General features: G+C 31.2%; 1 protein-coding gene across 1 annotated transcript in view; it reads right to left on the minus strand.

The window, feature by feature from the left end:
• LOC111714305 (WD repeat-containing protein 47) overlaps positions 1–19,782 on the minus strand; it is a 49,419-nt gene that overhangs the window by 20,501 nt on the left and 9,136 nt on the right. The window contains exons 3-9 of the mRNA XM_023489387.1: positions 14,427–14,537; positions 11,133–11,205; positions 5,758–5,871; positions 5,228–5,314; positions 4,392–4,403; positions 2,104–2,150; positions 290–371 (exon numbers count right to left, since the gene is read on the minus strand). Of these exons, the coding sequence (XP_023345155.1) occupies positions 290–371; positions 2,104–2,150; positions 4,392–4,403; positions 5,228–5,314; positions 5,758–5,871; positions 11,133–11,205; positions 14,427–14,537 (526 nt within the window). The remainder of the gene's footprint in view (positions 1–289; positions 372–2,103; positions 2,151–4,391; positions 4,404–5,227; positions 5,315–5,757; positions 5,872–11,132; positions 11,206–14,426; positions 14,538–19,782) is intronic.

Below are 19,782 nucleotides of genomic sequence, written 5' to 3' on the forward strand. Positions count from 1 at the left end.
CCCCCCCCCCCTTTTGTGATTTGGAGAGATAAGTTTCTTAATAATAGAATATAAACTATTTTAGAATTTTCTAAGATTTTAAAAATTTTTACACAAAAAACCAAATTCAAACGGGGTTGTAAACCAAATTTTATCCCATATAGGATTGCCGAATGCTATTATAATAATACAAAAAAAAACATGAATGCCAAAATATCAAAAATGATCCTGTATAATTGGATTAAAATGTAAATGCAATGATGCAAATTTGAGTTCAATAAAATCAAATATTTAAAAATATGTTAAATACCTTAATTATAAGTTGAAGCAGTCTATCATTAGTGGCAACCAAAGAACTGGAAAAGGATTCGAGCTTTTCTCCTAAAAATAGACTGAATTTAAAGAAAAAAGTTTCGGAACGAAAAAATGGTCAGCGAGAAACCAGAAAAAAATGATAAAATTGAATAACTAGGGAAAAATGGCAACTTGAGAAGCAACCTATGAGTTGATATCTAACATTACTTTGTTTAATATTTTGACCATTTTTCGAGGTCATTATCAAAGGGAGGTCAAAATGGAGGTAAGATATATGCGTACATATCAGTGCGTATAATAATCGAATTAAGGTTAAAACAAATTTATATTTTCCCGTATTCATTGAGGTCAAAATAAAGGTCAATGACCTCCGATCTCAAATTTTCTTTGTGATCTTTGTAGATGTCCACAATTAAAGGCTATATGCAAAATTTCAGCCTTCTATCTCTTATTTTTAGGGCCAAACCCACCCTGTACAAAATTTGGTGTCACAATATGTCGAATTGCCCCCCCCCCACCAAAAAAAAACATAATTCAGTACACTAATAAGTTCAATTTTTTTCAATTCATTAAAATTTCATCTGTATTCTGTGTTCTTTATTTATTTATTTATTTATTTTTAAACATAAATACATAATACTGCCGAATGGTTTAGCAAAAAATTTTAATTTAAAATAAGTAAATTGAAAATACAATTTGATTAATTTAGTAAAAATTTGAATTGTTTTCAGTTTTTAAGAAACAGTTACAACTGAAAATACATTCATTGTGCTGAAACATTATAATTAGAGATTGTATTTTTATGTTCTAAGTTTAGTAATAAAAATTATAATTTACTTTTTTGTTAACAATTCTTTTCTTATTTTGAAAAGATTTTTGTAAGAAATATTATAAAATTGTACAAAATTATTTTAGTAGTATTACAGCATTCAAATTTTTCCCAAATTGGGATTTTTGGGGCCCGGAACCCTCCACCCCGAAAACCACAAGTGGGAAACAGCACCCCTACATTTATTTTTGATATTTTCATAGTAATTGGTATTAAAAATATTCCGTAACTTTGAATGAGAACATAATTATGAATATAATATAAGGGATTGTTAGCTGAATATTCATCCTAGAATATAGGTATAATATAAGGGATTGTTAACTGAATATTCATCCTACAAAATAGGTATAATATAATTGATTTTTAGCTGAATATTCATCCTAGAATATAGGATATAATATAGGGGATTGTTAGCTAAATATTCATCCTAGAATATAGGTTTAATATAAGGGATTGTTAGCTGAATATTCACCCTAGAATATAGGTTTAATATAAGGGATTGTTAGCTGAATATTCATCCTACAAAATAGGTATAATATAATTGATTGTTATCTGAATATTCATCCTAGAATATAGGATATAATATAAGGGATTGTTAGCTGAAAATTCATCCTAGAATATAGGTATAATATAAGGGATTGTTAGCTGGATATTCATTCTAGAATATAGGATATAATATAAGGGATTGTTAGCTGAATATTCATCCTAGCATATAGGAATAATATAAGGGATTGTTAGCTAAATATTTATCCTAGAATATAGGTATAATATAAGGGATTATTCGCTGAATATTCATCCTAGAATATAGGTATAATAAAAGGGATTGTTAGCTGAATATTCATCCTAGAATATAGATATAATATAAGGGATTGTTAGATGAATATTCATCCTAGAATATAGGTTTATTATAAGGGATAGTTAACTGAATATTCATCCTAGAATATAGGTATAATATAAGGGATTGTTAGCTGAATATTTACCCTAGAATATAGGTATAATATAAGGGATTGTTAGCTGAATATTCATCCTGAATATAGGTATAATATAAGGGATTGTTAGCGGAATATTCATCCTAGAATATAGGTTTAATATAAGGAATTGTTAGCTGAATATTTATCATAGAATATAGGTTTTATATAAGGCATTGTTAGCTGAATATTCATCATAGAATATAGGTATAATATAATTGATTGTTAGCTGAATATTCATCCTATGAAATAGGTACAATATAAGGGATTGTTAGCTAAATATTCATCCTAGAATATGGGTTTAATATAAGGAATTGTTAGCTGAATATTTACCCTAGAATATAGGTATAATGTAAGGCATTGTTATCTGAATATTCATCCTAGAATATAGGTTTTATATAAGGCATTGTTAGCTGAATATTCATACTACAAAATAGGTATAATATAAGGCATTGCTAGCTAAGTATTCATCCTAGAATATAGGTATAATATAAGGGATTGTTAGCTGAATATTCATCCTAGAATATAGGTATAATATAAGGGATAGTTTGCTGAATATTCATCCTAGAATAGGTTAAATATAAGGGATTGTTAGCTGAATATTCATCCTAGAATATAGGATATAATATAAGGGATTGTTAGCTGAATATTCATCCTAGAATATAGGTATAATATAAGGGATTGTTAGCTGAATATTCATCCTAGAAAATAGGTATAATATAAGGGATTGTTAGCTGAATATTCATCCTAGAATATGGGTTAAATATAAGGGATTGTTAGCTGAATATTCATCCTAGAATATAGGTATAATATAAGGGATTGTTAGCTGTATATTCATCCTGAATATAGGTATAATATAAGGGATTGTTAGCTTAATATTCATCCTAAAATATGGGTTAAATAAAAGGGATTGTTAGCTGAATATTCATCCTAGAATATAGGATATAATATAAGGGATTGTTAGCTGATTATTCATCCTAGAATATAGGTATAATATAATTGATTGTTAGCTGAATATTCATACTAGAATACAGGTATAATATAATTGATTGTTAGCTGAATATTCATCCTAGAATATAGGATATAATATAAGGGATTGTTAGCTAAATATTCATCCTAGAATATAGGATATAATATAAGGGATTGTTAGATGAATATTCATCCTAGAATATAGGTATAAAATAAGGAATTGTTAGCTGAATATTCATCCTAGAATATAGGTATAATATAATTGATTGTTAGCTGAATATTAATCCTAGAATATAGGTATAATATAAGGGATTGTTAGCTGAATATTTATCCTAGAATATAGGATATAATATAAGGGATAGTTAACTGAATATTCATCCTAGAATATAGGTATAATATAAGGGATTGTTAACTGAATATTCATCCTAGAATATAGGTATAATATAAGGGATTGTTAACTGAATATTCATCCTAGAATATAGGTATAATATAAGGGATTATTAGCTGAATATTCATCCTAGAATATAGGTATAATTTAAGGGATTGTTAGCTGAATATTCATCCTAGAATATAGGATATAATATAAGGGATTGTTAGCTGAATATTCATCCTACAAAATAGGTATAATATAATTGATTGTTATCTGAATATTCATCCTAGAATATAGGATATAATATAAGGGATTGTTAGCTGAAAATTCATCCTAGAATATAGGTATAATATAAGGGATTGTTAGCTGGATATTCATTCTAGAATATAGGATATAATATAAGGGATTGTTAGCTGAATATTCATCCTAGCATATAGGAATAATATAAGGGATTGTTAGCTAAATATTTATCCTAGAATATAGGTATAATATAAGGGATTATTAGCTGAATATTCATCCTAGAATATAGGTATAATTTAAGGGATTCTGAATATTCATCCTAGAATATAGGTATAATATAAGGGATAGTTTGCTGAATATTCATCCTAGAATATAGGTATAATATAAGGGATTATTAGCTGAATATTCATCCTAGAATATAGGTTTAATGTAAGGGATTGTTAGCTGAATATTTACCCTAGAATATAGGTTTAATATAAGGGATTGTTAGCTGAATATTCATCCTACAAAATAGGTTTAATATAAGGAATTGTAAGCTGAATATTTAACCTAGAAAATAGGTTTAATATAAGGGATTGTTAGCTGAATATTTACCCTAGAATATAGGTTTAATATAAAGGATTGTTAGCTGAATATTCATCCTACAAAATAGGTATGATATTAGGGATTGTTAGCTAAATATTCATCCTAGAATATAGGTATAATATAAGGGATTGTTAGCTGAATATTCATCCTACAAAATAGGTATAATATAAGGGATTGTTAGCTAAATATTCATCCTGAATATAGGTATAATATAAGGGATTGTTAGCTGAATATTCATCATAGAATATAGGTATAATATAAGGGATTGTTAGCTGAATATTCATCCTAGAATATAGATATAATATAAGGGATTGTTAGCTGAATATTCATCCTAGAATATAGGTATAATATAAGGGATTATTAGCTGAATTTATATTCATCCTAGAATAGGTTAAATGAAATGGATTGTTAGCTGTAAAGAAATTTTTCAGGACTTATTTGAGACCTATAAGACGTTATTACGGTGTATAAATGTTCAGCAAGAGCGCAAATTCAATCTAATGTTTTTTTTTATTATTCAATAAAGACGAGGAAAAATGTTACATAAATTCTCCAGTAAAAAAAATAGTTGGTTAGGAACAGGCTGAGAAAACAAAACTAAACTCTTATCGAAAACAAGTATTTTAATTAAAAGACGACATTTGAATAATTTGAAGAAATCTACGAGCAAATTTAAAGAATAACAGAGATGGAATTTAAAGAATTTGAACCGCGGTTTAAATCTTCCAAAACCCGGTTTAAATTAAGCGCCGGTTTAAATCTTGAAACATTTGACACAATTTTAAGTGGAACCAACCATATTTAAGCCGCGGCTTAAATTTAAACCGCCGCTCAAATTCTTTAAATTCGGCCACAGATTGGATATAATTTTTCAACAAATTTCTATATGAGAAATATGTTCCTGAACAATTTTGTAACATTTTTTATTCATTTATTTTTCTTTTTTTATCATATTTTTATATAAAAAATTACCTTGGAAGGACAAAGAGGTTGAATAAGGTTGAGAAGCTGAACCACCTCGTTCACAGCAGTATCAGGGGTTGCCAGGGATACTTCACTCTATACCAACTATATTCTAAACCTGAGGACGAATTTATTGAATTTGAACTGCGTCGCTGGCACTGGCTCAAATTACTGGCTCAACTGTTTAAAATTACAAGTTGAACCAACCATGTTTGAACATTCAAAATCTTTAAATTCGGCCCCTGGGAACATGGAAACCAAACCAAAGGAATTGAGTTTTTGCCAAAAACTCAAATTTTCTAATCCATATATCTGTGCAACCTGATGGTGTAAACCATCATTGATATTTCAAACTTAGATTATTTGATCTTACATATTCATAGTTTGAAATATATAAGATCTACGACATTGGGTTAAAAAGATGTACGGATTAAAATCTCCGTTTGTGGCAAAGACTCAAGGGTCACTGTTGGGTCTCAAATGCATCTTGAATGGTCTCGAATGGGTCTCCGATCAGAATTAATTTTGGTATGAATTTCCTTGATGCAGAGCAATTCTAGATATTTATGCTTGAAAATGATGAACTGGAAGAGGTCAATATTAAAGGTCGGAAGCTGGGTCAGAGGCTGAATAAACTCGAGGCTGTCCTCCCACTAAAAATAAAAATTAAGGTTTACAGGGTCTCACACTCAATGTCAACTAGAGGTCCTGGTCAAAAATCTAGTAAGACCAGTTTTAACCCATTTAATGAATATTTTTCGAATTTTCTATTTCAGACGCATTTTAAATATTGAAGTAAGTATCTAAACTCTTTTACGATATACTATTGTTCACGGATTTTTAATAGGGTTTCCAGCGAACGAAAAGTTTCGCAAAAAATGCGAAAATTTTCGGTCGCACTTCGCAAACTTTTTTGCGAAATTTCGCATTTTTATCGCGAAAATATTTTGGCATTTTTTATAGCTGCAACAATTAATTGCTTAAAAGAACTTGTGGAATTATCTGCTTTGATAGCTCAATATTTGAAGTTTTATTATGTCATATAAATAATTTCTCTTTCTTTACTTTAGTAAATGTTTGATGAAGAGAATTTGATTTCACTAGCTATCTTTTAAAGTTTCTGTCTTCGCATTTTCGCATTATTTTTTTCGCGAAATTTTCGCAATATTTTATTGCGAAATTTTTGCATTTTTTCGCGAAACAGATTGAAGCGAAATTTTTGCGAAAATTTTAGCATTTTTTGCGAGCAAACGAAATGCGAAAATTTCGCGAAAAATGCAAAATTTTTGCGAAATGATTTTTCCTTTTCGCTGGAAACCCTAATTTTGAATGAAATATGAAAATGACTGAAAATATTCCCATATAGACAGGATGCACCTCGCTGCTGTAAACATAATCTTAATTGACCCTCCAATCAAAGTTGGCAATGCTGAATTTACAACGGTACCTTCTCAAGATTTGCATGGTCTAGTCTGATAACAATATATATAATTTTGAAAACGGATTATTTTCAATTGTGGTTTCTCGGCAAAAGTGACTTGCTCATATTCTACAGCAGGAAAAATTGTTCGAAACACTTTCAAAACTAGAAAAACGACAATATCTTCCACATAATTAATCAAATAAAGGTTTCAAGAGTGTCGTTGTGAATCGGGCATTGTCGTCTTTAAGTGCAGTGTCACATGAAATTAGGCGTACATTCCCTTTAAGTCAATTTGTTTCTAATTATTGATCGATAGCTTTCTCTTGAAAAAATAATTTGAATATATTAAATAATTGAATTAGAACTACAAATTTTCAAAAACAAAAACATAGATTTCTGAATCTAGTTCCATGGTTGGTTGCTTTTAATTACGTTTACAATTCCTTTATGTTATTGCTATTAATTATTTATTCACAAATATGCCTTTTCACTTTTTCTGAAAAAAATGCAGAACGGGTGTGGATTTTTTACTAAATATTGCAGAAATAATTTGGAAAGTGGAAACTAACGTTCTACGTGCGCAAACAAAAACAAAAAAAGGTTTAGAAGTAAAACAAAAAATTAATTTTAAAATACGGATGTGGATTTTTTTACAAAAAAAATAAAAAGAAAGCATTTGGACAGTGGAAACTATGATAAGATAAGATAAGTTATAGTTTATTGCTAATAATACACATACAAGTTATAATGACTTACAGGCAAAAAATCTGCAACTATTTTTATATTTTTTACTATGTTTATGTAATTATAGCAATTAGGTGGAGATTAGCTATTTTCTGATTTGGGTATTATCCCCACCTAATCAATCTTAAAACGTTTACAATATAATGAATATTACTAGGTTTTGAAAGTTTACAGTAAGTCAGGGATTTCTAGTTAAATTCAGAGAGACCGAGGTGCAGCATAACAAAATAATTGATTTTTCAGTTTTAAGTTTAGTACGTATAACAGAATAAGATTAAGCATCTAACCATCTACGTGCGCAGACAAAAACGGTAAAAGGTTTCAAAGGAAAAAATTAATAATCAAATACAAAATAATAAAAATTCTCCATTATTACTTTTTTGATTCCATTGCAAGAATTCTTTGTACTTGAAAGCATTAATAAAGTTCATACTAATGAAACCGCTTTGAAAAAACATGGCCGACTGTAATCCGAATTTATCCTGAACCCTTATTCCGTTTTTTTTTAAGTGACTCTAAAATAAAAATAAAAGGGGGTATGGGCTCTTGATTGCGACCCATGAAAGTTATATCTGATGTTTCTGTCGCTGGAAATTGATGTAAAACTGTGTCAAATTTATACGAAAATTCATATATATACAATTTTGTATAGAAATAGTAGGTTTTAACAGATCATATTCAGCAATTACCTCCTTTCATTTTTCTTTTACAATCCCTTTAAATAAATATGTGTTTGTAGAAATGAGTAAAATTTTTTTTTCCAAAAGAAACTATAAGAATAAAACGAAGAAAAGAAACTGTCTGGTTTGTTTTTTCACATATCTTTGCTCATGGGTTAAAATTTGGTGAAGTAAAAGGGAAACCAATCTTAATATAGAACAATCAGTTTTTAAAATTTGAGTTATATAGAACCAATATGAGTATGACTCAGGTTAGAGGATTATCTGTAAATGTAATAACATAGATTGTTAACAATAATACAGAAGCTGATAAACAAACTATATCAGCTGATATCAAATACGAAGGATTAAAGATGAATAATGAACAATGAACAATGAACAAACAGGTTATCCAAAATGGATGAGAATTTAATGATGATCAAAAAACTGTTCAATTCTGAAGATCTTAAGGTTATTTTTATCTTTAGTTTTCAATTTGCTAAATGATTTGGCAACGAATGCTAACAAACAAAAGCTAAAAAAGTTTAAGAGACTAATAAGATTCTGTATAGTCGTCTATAAAAGTTCATCCTTTAAGGGTAATCCTGTGTGTTTATCGTTTATTACAACCTTAGTAGAGGATGTTTTGATCAAATTATGAATATCACTGACCAAGAAAACGAAACAAATGTGCGAAAACACAGATGCTTTGCATATTTCTTAACACAAGTAGTTAATAAGTGTAACTGACGCATATTTTAAAAGAAAACCCACGGACTGAAACTAATTTCCGTGCGTAACTACGCACAGCTGATTAATTAAGCGGTAATGTGTGCCCTTGAGGAGTCACGGTATAAAATATGTAAAAGGATTTTACGCTTTAAATTCTCGGCATTTTTTCCATCATTTAACCTTAACAAGATATACTTACATACCGACATAATTACATACAGATATAACATACAGATATACTAACATACAAAAATACTTACATACATTTATACTTACACACAGATATACTTACATACAGATATACTTACATACAGATATACTTACATACAGATATACTNTGTTTAGTGAAAACGATGTGTATCCCCCTATACACCCCTGGCTAAAGTTTCTTGCCATTTTCTCTCTCTCACCCTGTAAAAATTGAATTCAAGAACCAAGAAGTTGTCCCATATCTGTACACTGGTTCCATCCAAAGCTTGGGCTATGGGGGGTACACTCACCGATTTTTTTCAAAACATGTGTCAAAACATGTTTTCTGAGACAAAAATTATGCAAAGTAGATTAAATCCATCTCTTTCATGCACAGTGCATAGTTAACAATGTCTTTTGTCAATTAAATCTAATATTCTTTAAATATGAAAAGGGGGTTGGATTTTAATCAGATCTTTTCTTTCGAAAATTCTTAAGAAATCATATATTGAAAAGCTGATCAAAAGCTTTTTTAATTATCTCTCCTTTATTCCCCTTTATTAAATTATGAATAGAAAAAAAAATAATTGATTCGTTAAATTGCATGATATTCAATTTAATATATAAAGAAATAAGCATTTACCCCCCCCCCCCCTCCACCCCGATCTAGTTATGATCTATTTCTTTGGTTTAAAAGATTTTAAAAAGTTCAATTTAAAAAATGAAAAAGATCTCTCAGTCATCAAATCAAAAACAAACTTGGATCAATTCAAAAAAACAAAAAACATCATCTATGTAAAAAGTATAGGCTAGAGTCCAATCTAAAACCAGCTCTTTACAAAGGAATTTCATTTACTCCCATTCCTTGGGTTTATCATTGAATAAAAAACAAATTTTCAACAATTTTTACAGTTTATAATTTTGATTTTTTTTCAGTCAATATCAATTTAAAAACTTAATTTTGGTTAGAAAATGTCGCAAAAGTTTCCTCTTATACGTTTCTGAACATTCTGGTATTTCGTTAAAATAATAAATATTGCTAGGGAGTTGAGTCTTTGCCACAAACTCTGATTTTCTCATTTCTATTTCTTTGCAGCACGATGTCGTAGACCTTTGATATTTCAAACTATGAATTCTGTTAGATCAAAAAAGTCTGAAATAGCATAGGTTTATACCATCACGTTGCAAAGATATAGGGGTTAGATAATTTGAGTTTGTGGCAAAAACTCAGTTCTTTTGTCTCAAAAATTCAATTGGAGCTAATCTATAAACATTAAAAAAATGCGCAAAACTTAGATATTTATCATGTAGATATTATATTAGTAAATAAGAACCCAAGAATATAGCTAAAAAACATTGGAAGATATTTATCATGTAGATATTATATTAGTAAATAAGAACCCAAGAATATAGCTAAAAAACATTGGAATATATTTATCATGTAGATATTATATTAGTAAATAAGAACCCAAGAATATAGCTAAAAAACATTGGAAGATATTTATCATGTAGATATTATATTAGTAAATATGAACCCAAGAATATAGCTTTATAACATTGGAGGATATTTATCCAAAAATATACATTATATAAAGTAGCAATCTTTGTTTGTCTGTTTAGATGTTTGAATGTCCGATCATAACTCTGGAACCCCTTTCCCGATTGGCCTTAAAATTTGAATAGGGAACTCGGTAACACCACGGGAATGTTCTTAGCTTGTTTTATAATTTATAAGTTGAGTGGGTTGAATTTTCTAGGAAAAACTTTAGGCAAACCTTGACCGATTTGTCTCAAACCTAGCTTGGTCTCAATATACATAGTTAATTGGGTATAATTGGTACTGTCTCCCAGTTTTGCACGCCATCTTTTTCCTTAAGATTTATACAATCAGTTTGAATGGTAAGAAAGATGGAAGTTTTGGTGTAAAGAGCTAGGGTTAGTGAAGGGGGTTGTGACTTAGGGAATTGATTGCAAGAAAAGGCTGTGTACCCCCATTAGTATATAAATACTTAAATGGTTTTTTGAGGGATAATGTATTTACTGGAAAATACCATGAAATAAAAAGAATTCTACCCCGAGAAATAAATACCCGAAAACATGTAAATAAACTAAATAAAAAAAGTCTAAAAATTAAAATGGGATATTTAATAAATTGGCGAGTTCTTACCTGTCCATCCAATATCAATTGTCTCAAGAAAATAACATCATCAGATAAATCTCCATTTATTACTCCACTTTCCCTGCACCAACAATTATTAAAAACCCTATTCTGCCATGCTAAAAAATCTATTTAAAAAGTTGATAAATATTTGAGTCTTATTGAAAGAAATTTGGAACGAATTTTAATTTTTTAATCCCAATATCTTTGCAAATTAATGTTGTAGACTTCATGTTGGGTCAAATAATCTAAGTTTGAAATGTCAAGAGTTTACACCGTCAGGTTGTATGGATATGGGGATTAGAAAATTTGAGTTTGTTTAGTGAAAACGATGTGTATACTGTATACAACAATTTTATTTTTTCAAATATATTTTTAACCAACAATGGTGATAAGAGAACACGTTAAGTAAAACTAAATAAATGGTTTAACTTTAAGAAATCAGAGAAGTCAAAGGGACTATTCTTGTAATTTCAAGCGACCTTCCTCTAACAAGGGACAATGCTAGATTCACAACTTTGCAGTTTAACACTTTGTTGATCAGACAAAGTTTTAAAGAGTAAGGTTGTGTTTGATCATGACACTCTTATAGATGGAGAGTCCCTTTAATTTCCTCTAAAGTCCCTTTCATTTCGTCTAAAGTCCCTTTCATTTCGTCTATAGTCCCTTTAGTTTCATCTAGAGTCCCTTTAATATCGTCTAGAGTCCCTTTAATTTCGTCTAGAGTCCATTTAGTTTCGTCTAGAGTCCCTTTAATTTCGTCTAGAGTCCCTTTAGTTTCGTCTAAAGTCCCTTTAGTTTCGTCTAGAGTCCATTTAATTTCGTCTAAAGTCCCTTTAATTTCGTCTAGAGTCCCTTTAATTTCGTCTACAGTCCCTTTAGATTCGTCTAGAGTCCATTTAGTTTCGTCAGAGTCCCTTTAGATTCGTCTAGAGTCTCTTCAGTTTCGTCTAGAGTCTCTTTAGTTTCGTCTAAAGTCCCTTTAGTATCGTCTAGAGTCCACTTAGTTTCGTCTAGAGTCCCTTTAGTTTCGTCTAGAGTCCCTTTAGATTCGTCTAGAGTCCCTTTAGTTTCGTCTAGAGTCCCTTTGGTTTCGTCTAGAGTCCCATTAATTTTGTCTAGAGTCACTTTAACTTCGTCTAGAGTCCCTTTAGTTTCGTCTAGAGTCCCTTTAATTTCGTCTACAGTCCATTTAGTTTCGTCTACAGTCCATTTAGTTTCGTGTAGAGTCTCTTTAATTTAGTCTAGAGTCCCTTTAATTTCGTCTAGAGTCCCTTTAGTTTCGTCTAAAGTCCCTTTAATTTCGTCTAGAGTCCCTTTGGTTTCGTCTAAAATCACTTTAATTTCGTCTAAAGTCCCTTTAATTTCGTCTAGAGTCCCTTAAGTTTCGTCTAGAGTCTCTTTAATTTCGTCTAGAGTCCCTTTAATTTCGTCTACAGTCCCTTTAGATTCGTCTAGAGTCCATTTAGTTTAGTCTAGAGTCCCTTTAGATTCGTCTAGAGTCTCTTTAGTTTCGTCTAGAGTCCCTTTAGTTTCGTCTAGAGTCTCTTTAGTTTCGTCTAAAGTCCCTTTAGTATCGTCTAGAGTCCACTTAGTTTCGTCTAGAGTCCCTTTAGTTTCGTCTATAGTCCCTTTAGATTCGTCTAGAGTCCCTTTAGTTTCGTCTAAAGTCCCTTTAATTTCGTCTAGAGTCCCTTTAGTTTCGTCTAAAGTCCCTTTAATTTCGTCTAGAGTCCCTTTAATTTCGTCTAAAATCCCTTTAATTTCGTCTAGAGTCCCTTTAATTTCGTCTAGAGTCCCTTTAGTTTCGCCTAAAGTCCCTTTAATTTCGTCTAGAGTCCCTTTAATTTCTTCTACAGTCCCTTTAGATTCGTAAAGAGTCCATTTAGTTTCGTCTAGATTTCCTTCAGTTTCGTCTGTAGTCTCTTTAGTTTCGTTTAGAGTCCCTTTAGTTTCGTCTAGAGTCTCTTTAGTTTCGTCTATAGTCCATTTAGTTTCGTCTAGAGTCCCTTTAGTTTCGTCTAGAGTCCCTTTAGTTTCGTCTAGAGTCCCTTTAGATTCGTCTAGAGTCTCTTTAGTTTCGTCTATAGTCCATTTAGTTTCGTCTAGAGTCTCTTTAGTTTCGTCTAGAGTCCCTTTAATTTAGTCTAGAGTCCCTTTAGATTTGTCTAGAGTCCTTTTAGTTTCGTCTATAGTCCTTTTAGTTTCGTCTAGAGTCCCTTTAATTTAGTCTTGAGTCCCTTTAGTTTCGTCTAGAGTCCCTTTAGTTTCGTCTAGAGTCCATTTAGTTTCGTCTAGAGTCCATTTAGTTTCGTCTAAAGTCCCTTTAGTTTAGTCTAGGGTCCCTTTAATTTAGTCTAGAGTTCCTTTAATTTAGTCTAGAGTCCATTTAGTTTCGTCTAGAGTCCATTTAGTTTCGTCAGAGTCCATTTAGTTTCGTCTAGAGTCCCTTTAGTTTAGTCTAGAGTCCCTTTAATTTAGTCTAGAGTCCCTTTAATTTAGTCTAGAGTCCCTTTAGTTTAGTCTAGAGTCCATTTAGTTTCGTCTAGAGTCCCTTTAATTTAGTCTATAGTCCCTTTAGTTTAGTCTTGAGTCCCTTTAGTTTTGTCTAAAGTACATTTAGTTTCGTCTAGAGTCCCTTTTATTTAGTCTAGTGTCCCTTTAATTTAGTCTAGAGTTCCTTTAATTTAGTCTAGAGTCCATTTAGTTTCGTCTAGAGTCCATTTAGTTTCGTCTAGAGTCCATTTAGTTTCGTCTAGAGTCCATTTAGTTTCGTCTGGAGTCCCTTTAATTTAGTCTAGAGTCCATTTAGTTTCGTCTAGAGTCTAGGAATTGAGTCTTCGCCACAAACTCTGATTTTCTGAGACATATATCTTTGCAACCAGATGGTGTAAAGACTTTGATATTTCAAACTTAGATTATTTGACCTAACAGAATTTGTAGTCTACGTAATTGGGTTGCAAAGATATAGGAATTAAAAAAATCAAAATTTGTGGTAACGACTCAATTCCTTTTGCGCATTTTTGGGAACTTTCTCAAAGGCTAGTTTTTGACAGCTAACAGTTTTTAAAGGCAATTTAAGGCAATTTAACTAATTTTTGATAAAATTTTTCTAAAATATAATATAAAGCTTTTGTGAGCATGGAAACCCTAATTACAATTTCTCCCTTCCTCATAAAATGGGTAAAAACAGCTACTACATCGATCTTATCTACGGAAATCATGAAGGGGAGTGGGAGGAGTTTTTAAAGTAAAAAATAGAACATTTCTTTTTCAATTGTTGATGATTGTGGTGTTCCTTTCCTTTCCAAAGCTATCTGTGATATATTCATATCCCTGTTCTCCATGAACTCGCAGGCGAGCTTGACGACATCCTGCTCCCTTAGCACCAGCTGGGTCTGGGGACTCCCCATCCTGAAAGAACAACAGGTGCTATTTCACTTTTTAATTTATTCTTATCGAATTCAAATTTTTTTGCGAAATAATTTTAGGGAAACAAGTATTTAAGGGTGCTTCGCCCCCCCCCCTTCCTACTAACATTTTTAGCTTCTAGCTGTTGCTCAAAAAAGAGGTCATTTTAAAACATTTTCGAATTTTGAACCTAACCCTTCCATGGGGGCATCTGAATTGCCATAAAAAATACAGCATTTTCTCTCTTTCTTTGAAAAAACAAAATAAATTTGCGTATTTACATTTGTTTTGGATTTACAAAATCTTACGAAACTCAACAAATTTTGGACACAACTTTTTGTAATTCTGAGTATTCTTAAATCTTTCCTGGGGTCATATAAGGTCCAACGCAAAAAAAAGTTGGGCCCAATCGGTTCATCCTTTTTGACGTTTATTGAATACAAACAGACAGATAGACAGAAAAGTATATATATAGCTTGTTCTGAGGGCTCCTCATCATGAGAGTTCAACAGGTCCTATTTCACCTTTTTTATAGAATTTTATTTTTTGCAAAATGATTTTTTATAAGGTTTGTAATACATTTAGAGAAACATAGACTTCCTTTTAAGAATTTATGTCTAAATGTTAGTAAACAATAATAAAAAACGTATTACACTATTCAGTGTTGTACAAAAAGATATATCTTTTCTTTGTGTATCTACCGGACGGTCTGTCCGGCTATGTAAGGTAGTTAAACTGAGCATGCAGTGTTGTGGACAAACTCTTTGGATTCATTTGAGACATATTAAACTTTTTAAACATCTGTAGCTCCTGAGTTTGAGCGCAAAGTCGACGTTCGAAATTGTACTTTTGGATGGATACGTTTTCAGAATTGTTTTTTATTTATTAAATAACGACGACAAAAAATGTATCAAAATTTTATAGTAAACTAATTAGTTGTTTAGGAACAGGTTGAGAAAATAGAAATTAATTTTATCATCGAAAATAAGTAATCTTATTCAATTATTAGTTTTCATAATTTTGCTTAAATTACAAAGATTTTCTGAAATTTTTATCAAAAAGACAACAAATTCATAGAAAATAAGAAATTCAATATAATGATGAAAAAGGAAATAATTAATTCTAACTTCGATTTATTGACAATTTCTTTTGAGAAATATGTTCCTAAACATCTAATTAGTTTACTATAGAATTTTTACTATATTTTTCGTCATCGTTATTTAATAATTAAAAAAACGATTCTGAAAACGTACCCACCCGAATTCAAGATTTTGAACGTCGACTTTGCTCTCAAACTCCGTTTTTATACATCGTGGAAACGTTTTATATGCCTCATATGAATTTGTCTACAACACTGCATACTCAGTTTAACAACCTTACATAGCCGGTCTGTTCCTTTAAATAAACATCCACGCTTTCCTTTTTAATTCTAAGAAATCTAAATTTAAAATTTCAACATCGGAGCAAAATTTTTTTCCAGAATGGAAAAGCTAGATACAGACGGTCAAATAGCCCTTAACTTTTTATTTTCCAAGCTATACAGACCTAATTTTTTTAAAGGAACTGGAAAAATTACCTGTGTCGCATGGTTACGTTCATACTTGGCATGCAAACTCAAAAAAGACAATTTTATACAATTTTCATATTTCTTAAAGGAAGTATTCGCATAAAATGAAAGCGGGTAAAGGCTGATATCAAATTGAATTCGATAATTATCGCTTCTAATTCTATCTGTTGATTCTATAAGGAGAAAATTGTTCAAAGACAACCAAAAGAAAAATATAAATAGTTAACAATAAGAAACATTAATAAGTTATGAACGTCGGACTGAGGACACTATTTTATTTAAATATAAGATTAAAATACTCTATCTTGCAAAGTGTGAGGAAGGACGAGGAAGGAAGGAAACCAATCAAGGCTATAGTTGATGAGATCAGACAAAAAGAATTGAATTTTTGTCACAAAGTTAGGTTTTCTTATGCCTGTATTTCGTAGAACTTTGATATTTTAAACTAAATTCTGGTAGATCAAGTAGTGTAAGGTTGAAATATCAAAGGTTTGCACTGCACCATCAAGTTGTAAAGATTTAGGCATTAGAAAATATATAACTAGTAGCAAAATCTCAATTCCTTTGTGCAGTGAGACTTCAGGGACTACTGTAAGACTTTGTTTAGTTATCTTTGATCTTAATAAGAGGGATTTCGTATTCTATTTCGTATAACGATGGTCGGGTCTGTCCAAGAGAGTTTAGCACCCTAGCCTTTCCTAGCCCATTCGCATGGCCCAGCTAGTCTATCCTAGCCGCAGCGCTAGGCCCAGAAATTGTCTTAACCTGACCTAATCCTGAAATAAATACAAATAGTTGAAATCGAGGATCTTTCCAAGCCGCAGCGCTCGGTACCCTAGCCTATCCTAGCCACAGCGCTCGGCTCCCTGACAGCTGTCCTAGCCACAGCGCTCGGCCTAGAAATTGTCTTAACCTAACTTAACCCTAAAATAATAAAAAATAAATAATAATAATTTTGCTGAAAAAAGTGGTCATGTACATAATTGATAGGAGGGGGGGGTCCAAAATCGTTCTCTAGGAAATTACGAAGACTCACTTTCACTCCTTTCACACACTTTAACCTCGGATAATTTGTGATATTATTTTCCTTTTCTTCTTGTTTTGTCGCAATACAGGAGAATCACATTTGAGAAATCAAATATTTATAAACGAAGGTTAGGTAGGTTCAAAACTGGTTTTGGTTTCTGAACAAACCAATGGTAGCACGGCTAGGGGGAACCAACCAACCAATCAGAAGCCAGTATTAATTCCACACCTGAGTGTCTATAATTCGGATGAATTCTCCCCCCCCCCTTCTCGTTTCTTTCGGACATTATTTCTCACGGTTGAAAATTAATAGAAAAAGTGACAGAAATGAATGATTTAATTCCATACAATGAGAAATCATGAAAATGGTTGTATAAGTTGTATAAACCACAGTTGTCTTAAAGCCCCAATAATGGCGCGTTAAAGGGCATCATAGAGAATAGAATATATTAGCTAGTGCAATTGGTGCAATCGATCTCACCTCTAATTCGGATGAATTCCCCCCCCCCTTCTCGTTTCTTCAAGGGCGTATACAGGGGGGTGCAAGGGGGCAGTGCCCCCCCCCCCTATGACCTGTGAAGGGGGGGGGGGTAAGAACTCAGAGCTATCACACTTTGATATGTAGTGGTCCCCAAAAATCTTTTGTAACAGTGGTCCCCAAGAAAACGCGTTTTGAAACAGATGGTCCCCAAAAAACTCTTTTGATACAGTGGTCCCCCAAAATAATATTATGATAAAAAAGCTTCCCGTTAGACAATTTTAACAAATGACAAAAAATTATGATTTTTAAATTTAGAAAAATTTACGACATAATTTTTTCTTCTAAAATATCAAAAGTTTACGAAATTGTGCCAATTAATTTCTTCCAAAAATTTATCAAAAATTTAATTCATTAAATTTATGAAAATTTTCAAAAAAAAGTCAGTAAATTTTACGAAAAATTTTAAGAAATTTTTTTTTCCAAAATTTTATGTGAAAGTAATTCAAGAAAATTTTCATCAAATTTTACGATAAATTTTACGAAATTTTTAGCCAAAATTTTACGTAATTAGAAATTCGTCTTTTTCAAAAAATTTACTAAAAAAACGAAAAAATTTTGTATTTTGTGCAGGCGTGGATCCAGGGGGGGTCAAGGGGTCGATGACCCCCCCTTTTGAAAAAAGGGGGGATCCAGAGTATCTTTTGACCCCTCTTTTCTGGAGACTAACCTAAAAGTTTACTGTAACTTGTTTTCCAGCAGATGCTTTAAAAAAAAGCTAGCATGAACGATGACAGATTTAGTGATCTGGCCCTAATGAACATCTTAGAAACCGTAAAATCCACAAAAGTGTTAAAAGCTTTATAGACAAAAATCCTAAAAAATACACGTAAAATTGAATTAAATATATTCAGTAGGTTCATTTATCTTCATTTTTTAACAAAAAAAAAATAATTATAAAAATTATAAAATTATAAAAACGGCTTTCTTTATTCTGGAAGATTAGACTTTTATCTTTATACAACTTTGCAAACTTTAATTTTAATCCTCAGGTTTAGTTACTATAAGTAGTTTACATATAAATGATTTATTTTTAAAAATTTTAATAGGGATGGGCAACATCCAGATTCATTTTATAGGAATTTTTTATGTTTTTAGACTTTTAAAAAGGTATTACGACAATATGAGAAGGTTCCAACATTTTAAAACTTTATTCTGAATCGAAGTTTACTTACCATGCAAATTTGTTACCCTCGAAGAAAATATAAGGCAAAAATTATAGTTTTTGGGTTTTTTAAACAATCGTTTTCAGTTCGTTTTTGCCTTATGTTTTCACCTAGGATAACAAATTTGCATGTTTGATAATAGTAAACTTCTACAGAAGACAATTTCAAATCGTTGAACCCGTAAATCTTTAAAAGTCCAAAAGTATTAAAAGTTTTTGTAAAACAAATCTAGCAATTGCCCATCGCTATATTAATAATAATAATGAATAACCACAAAGAATAGGAGTTAAGAACAGATTTAAACTCTACAATCTTGAAATCACATACTTTGAGGTAACTTGTAACTTTATGAGTCACATGAAAAAACACCCTGAACCTTTTGCATGGTTAATATCTCAATCTTAAACAATATGTGAAATTGTAATTAGAAATTATGTAATGCCAATGGAAATGGAAATATATTTTTTATAGAGTAATATCTGAGTGCAGAAAAATTGTATTTTTACAAGAGTACTTTTCTGTTTTGAGCACTTAAAATACTCACTTTTAATGCATATTTCTTTTTTACAAATTTGCGGGGGGCTACGTCCCCCTGCACCCCCCCTCGCTCACTAAGTTTCGCTCGGTACTATACCCAATATTATTCAGACTTTGACCCCCCCTTTTAAAAAGCTGGAATATGTAAATTTTACGAAAAATAGGGTGAAATTCAATGGGCCTGAGAGGGGGGTGCTTGCTTATGCAGTATGCACTGTAGTGCAGATGAAATTCTCGTACGTATCTTTCGACGAAAGATACGTCCTAGCCTCATCGCTCGGCCCAGAAATTGTCTTAACTAAACCTAACCCTCAAAATACAAAAATAAGCAGCTGGCGTAGGTCGCGATATTGCAGTAGGTCCGTAGGTCGGAAAATATTTTTTGATATTTTAAATATCCAGTTCTCCATTCTA

Source organism: Eurytemora carolleeae, unplaced genomic scaffold, assembly GCF_000591075.1.
Source record: "Eurytemora carolleeae unplaced genomic scaffold, Eaff_2.0 scaffold569, whole genome shotgun sequence".
In the NCBI taxonomy this organism is placed as follows: Eukaryota; Metazoa; Arthropoda; class Copepoda; order Calanoida; family Temoridae; genus Eurytemora; species Eurytemora carolleeae.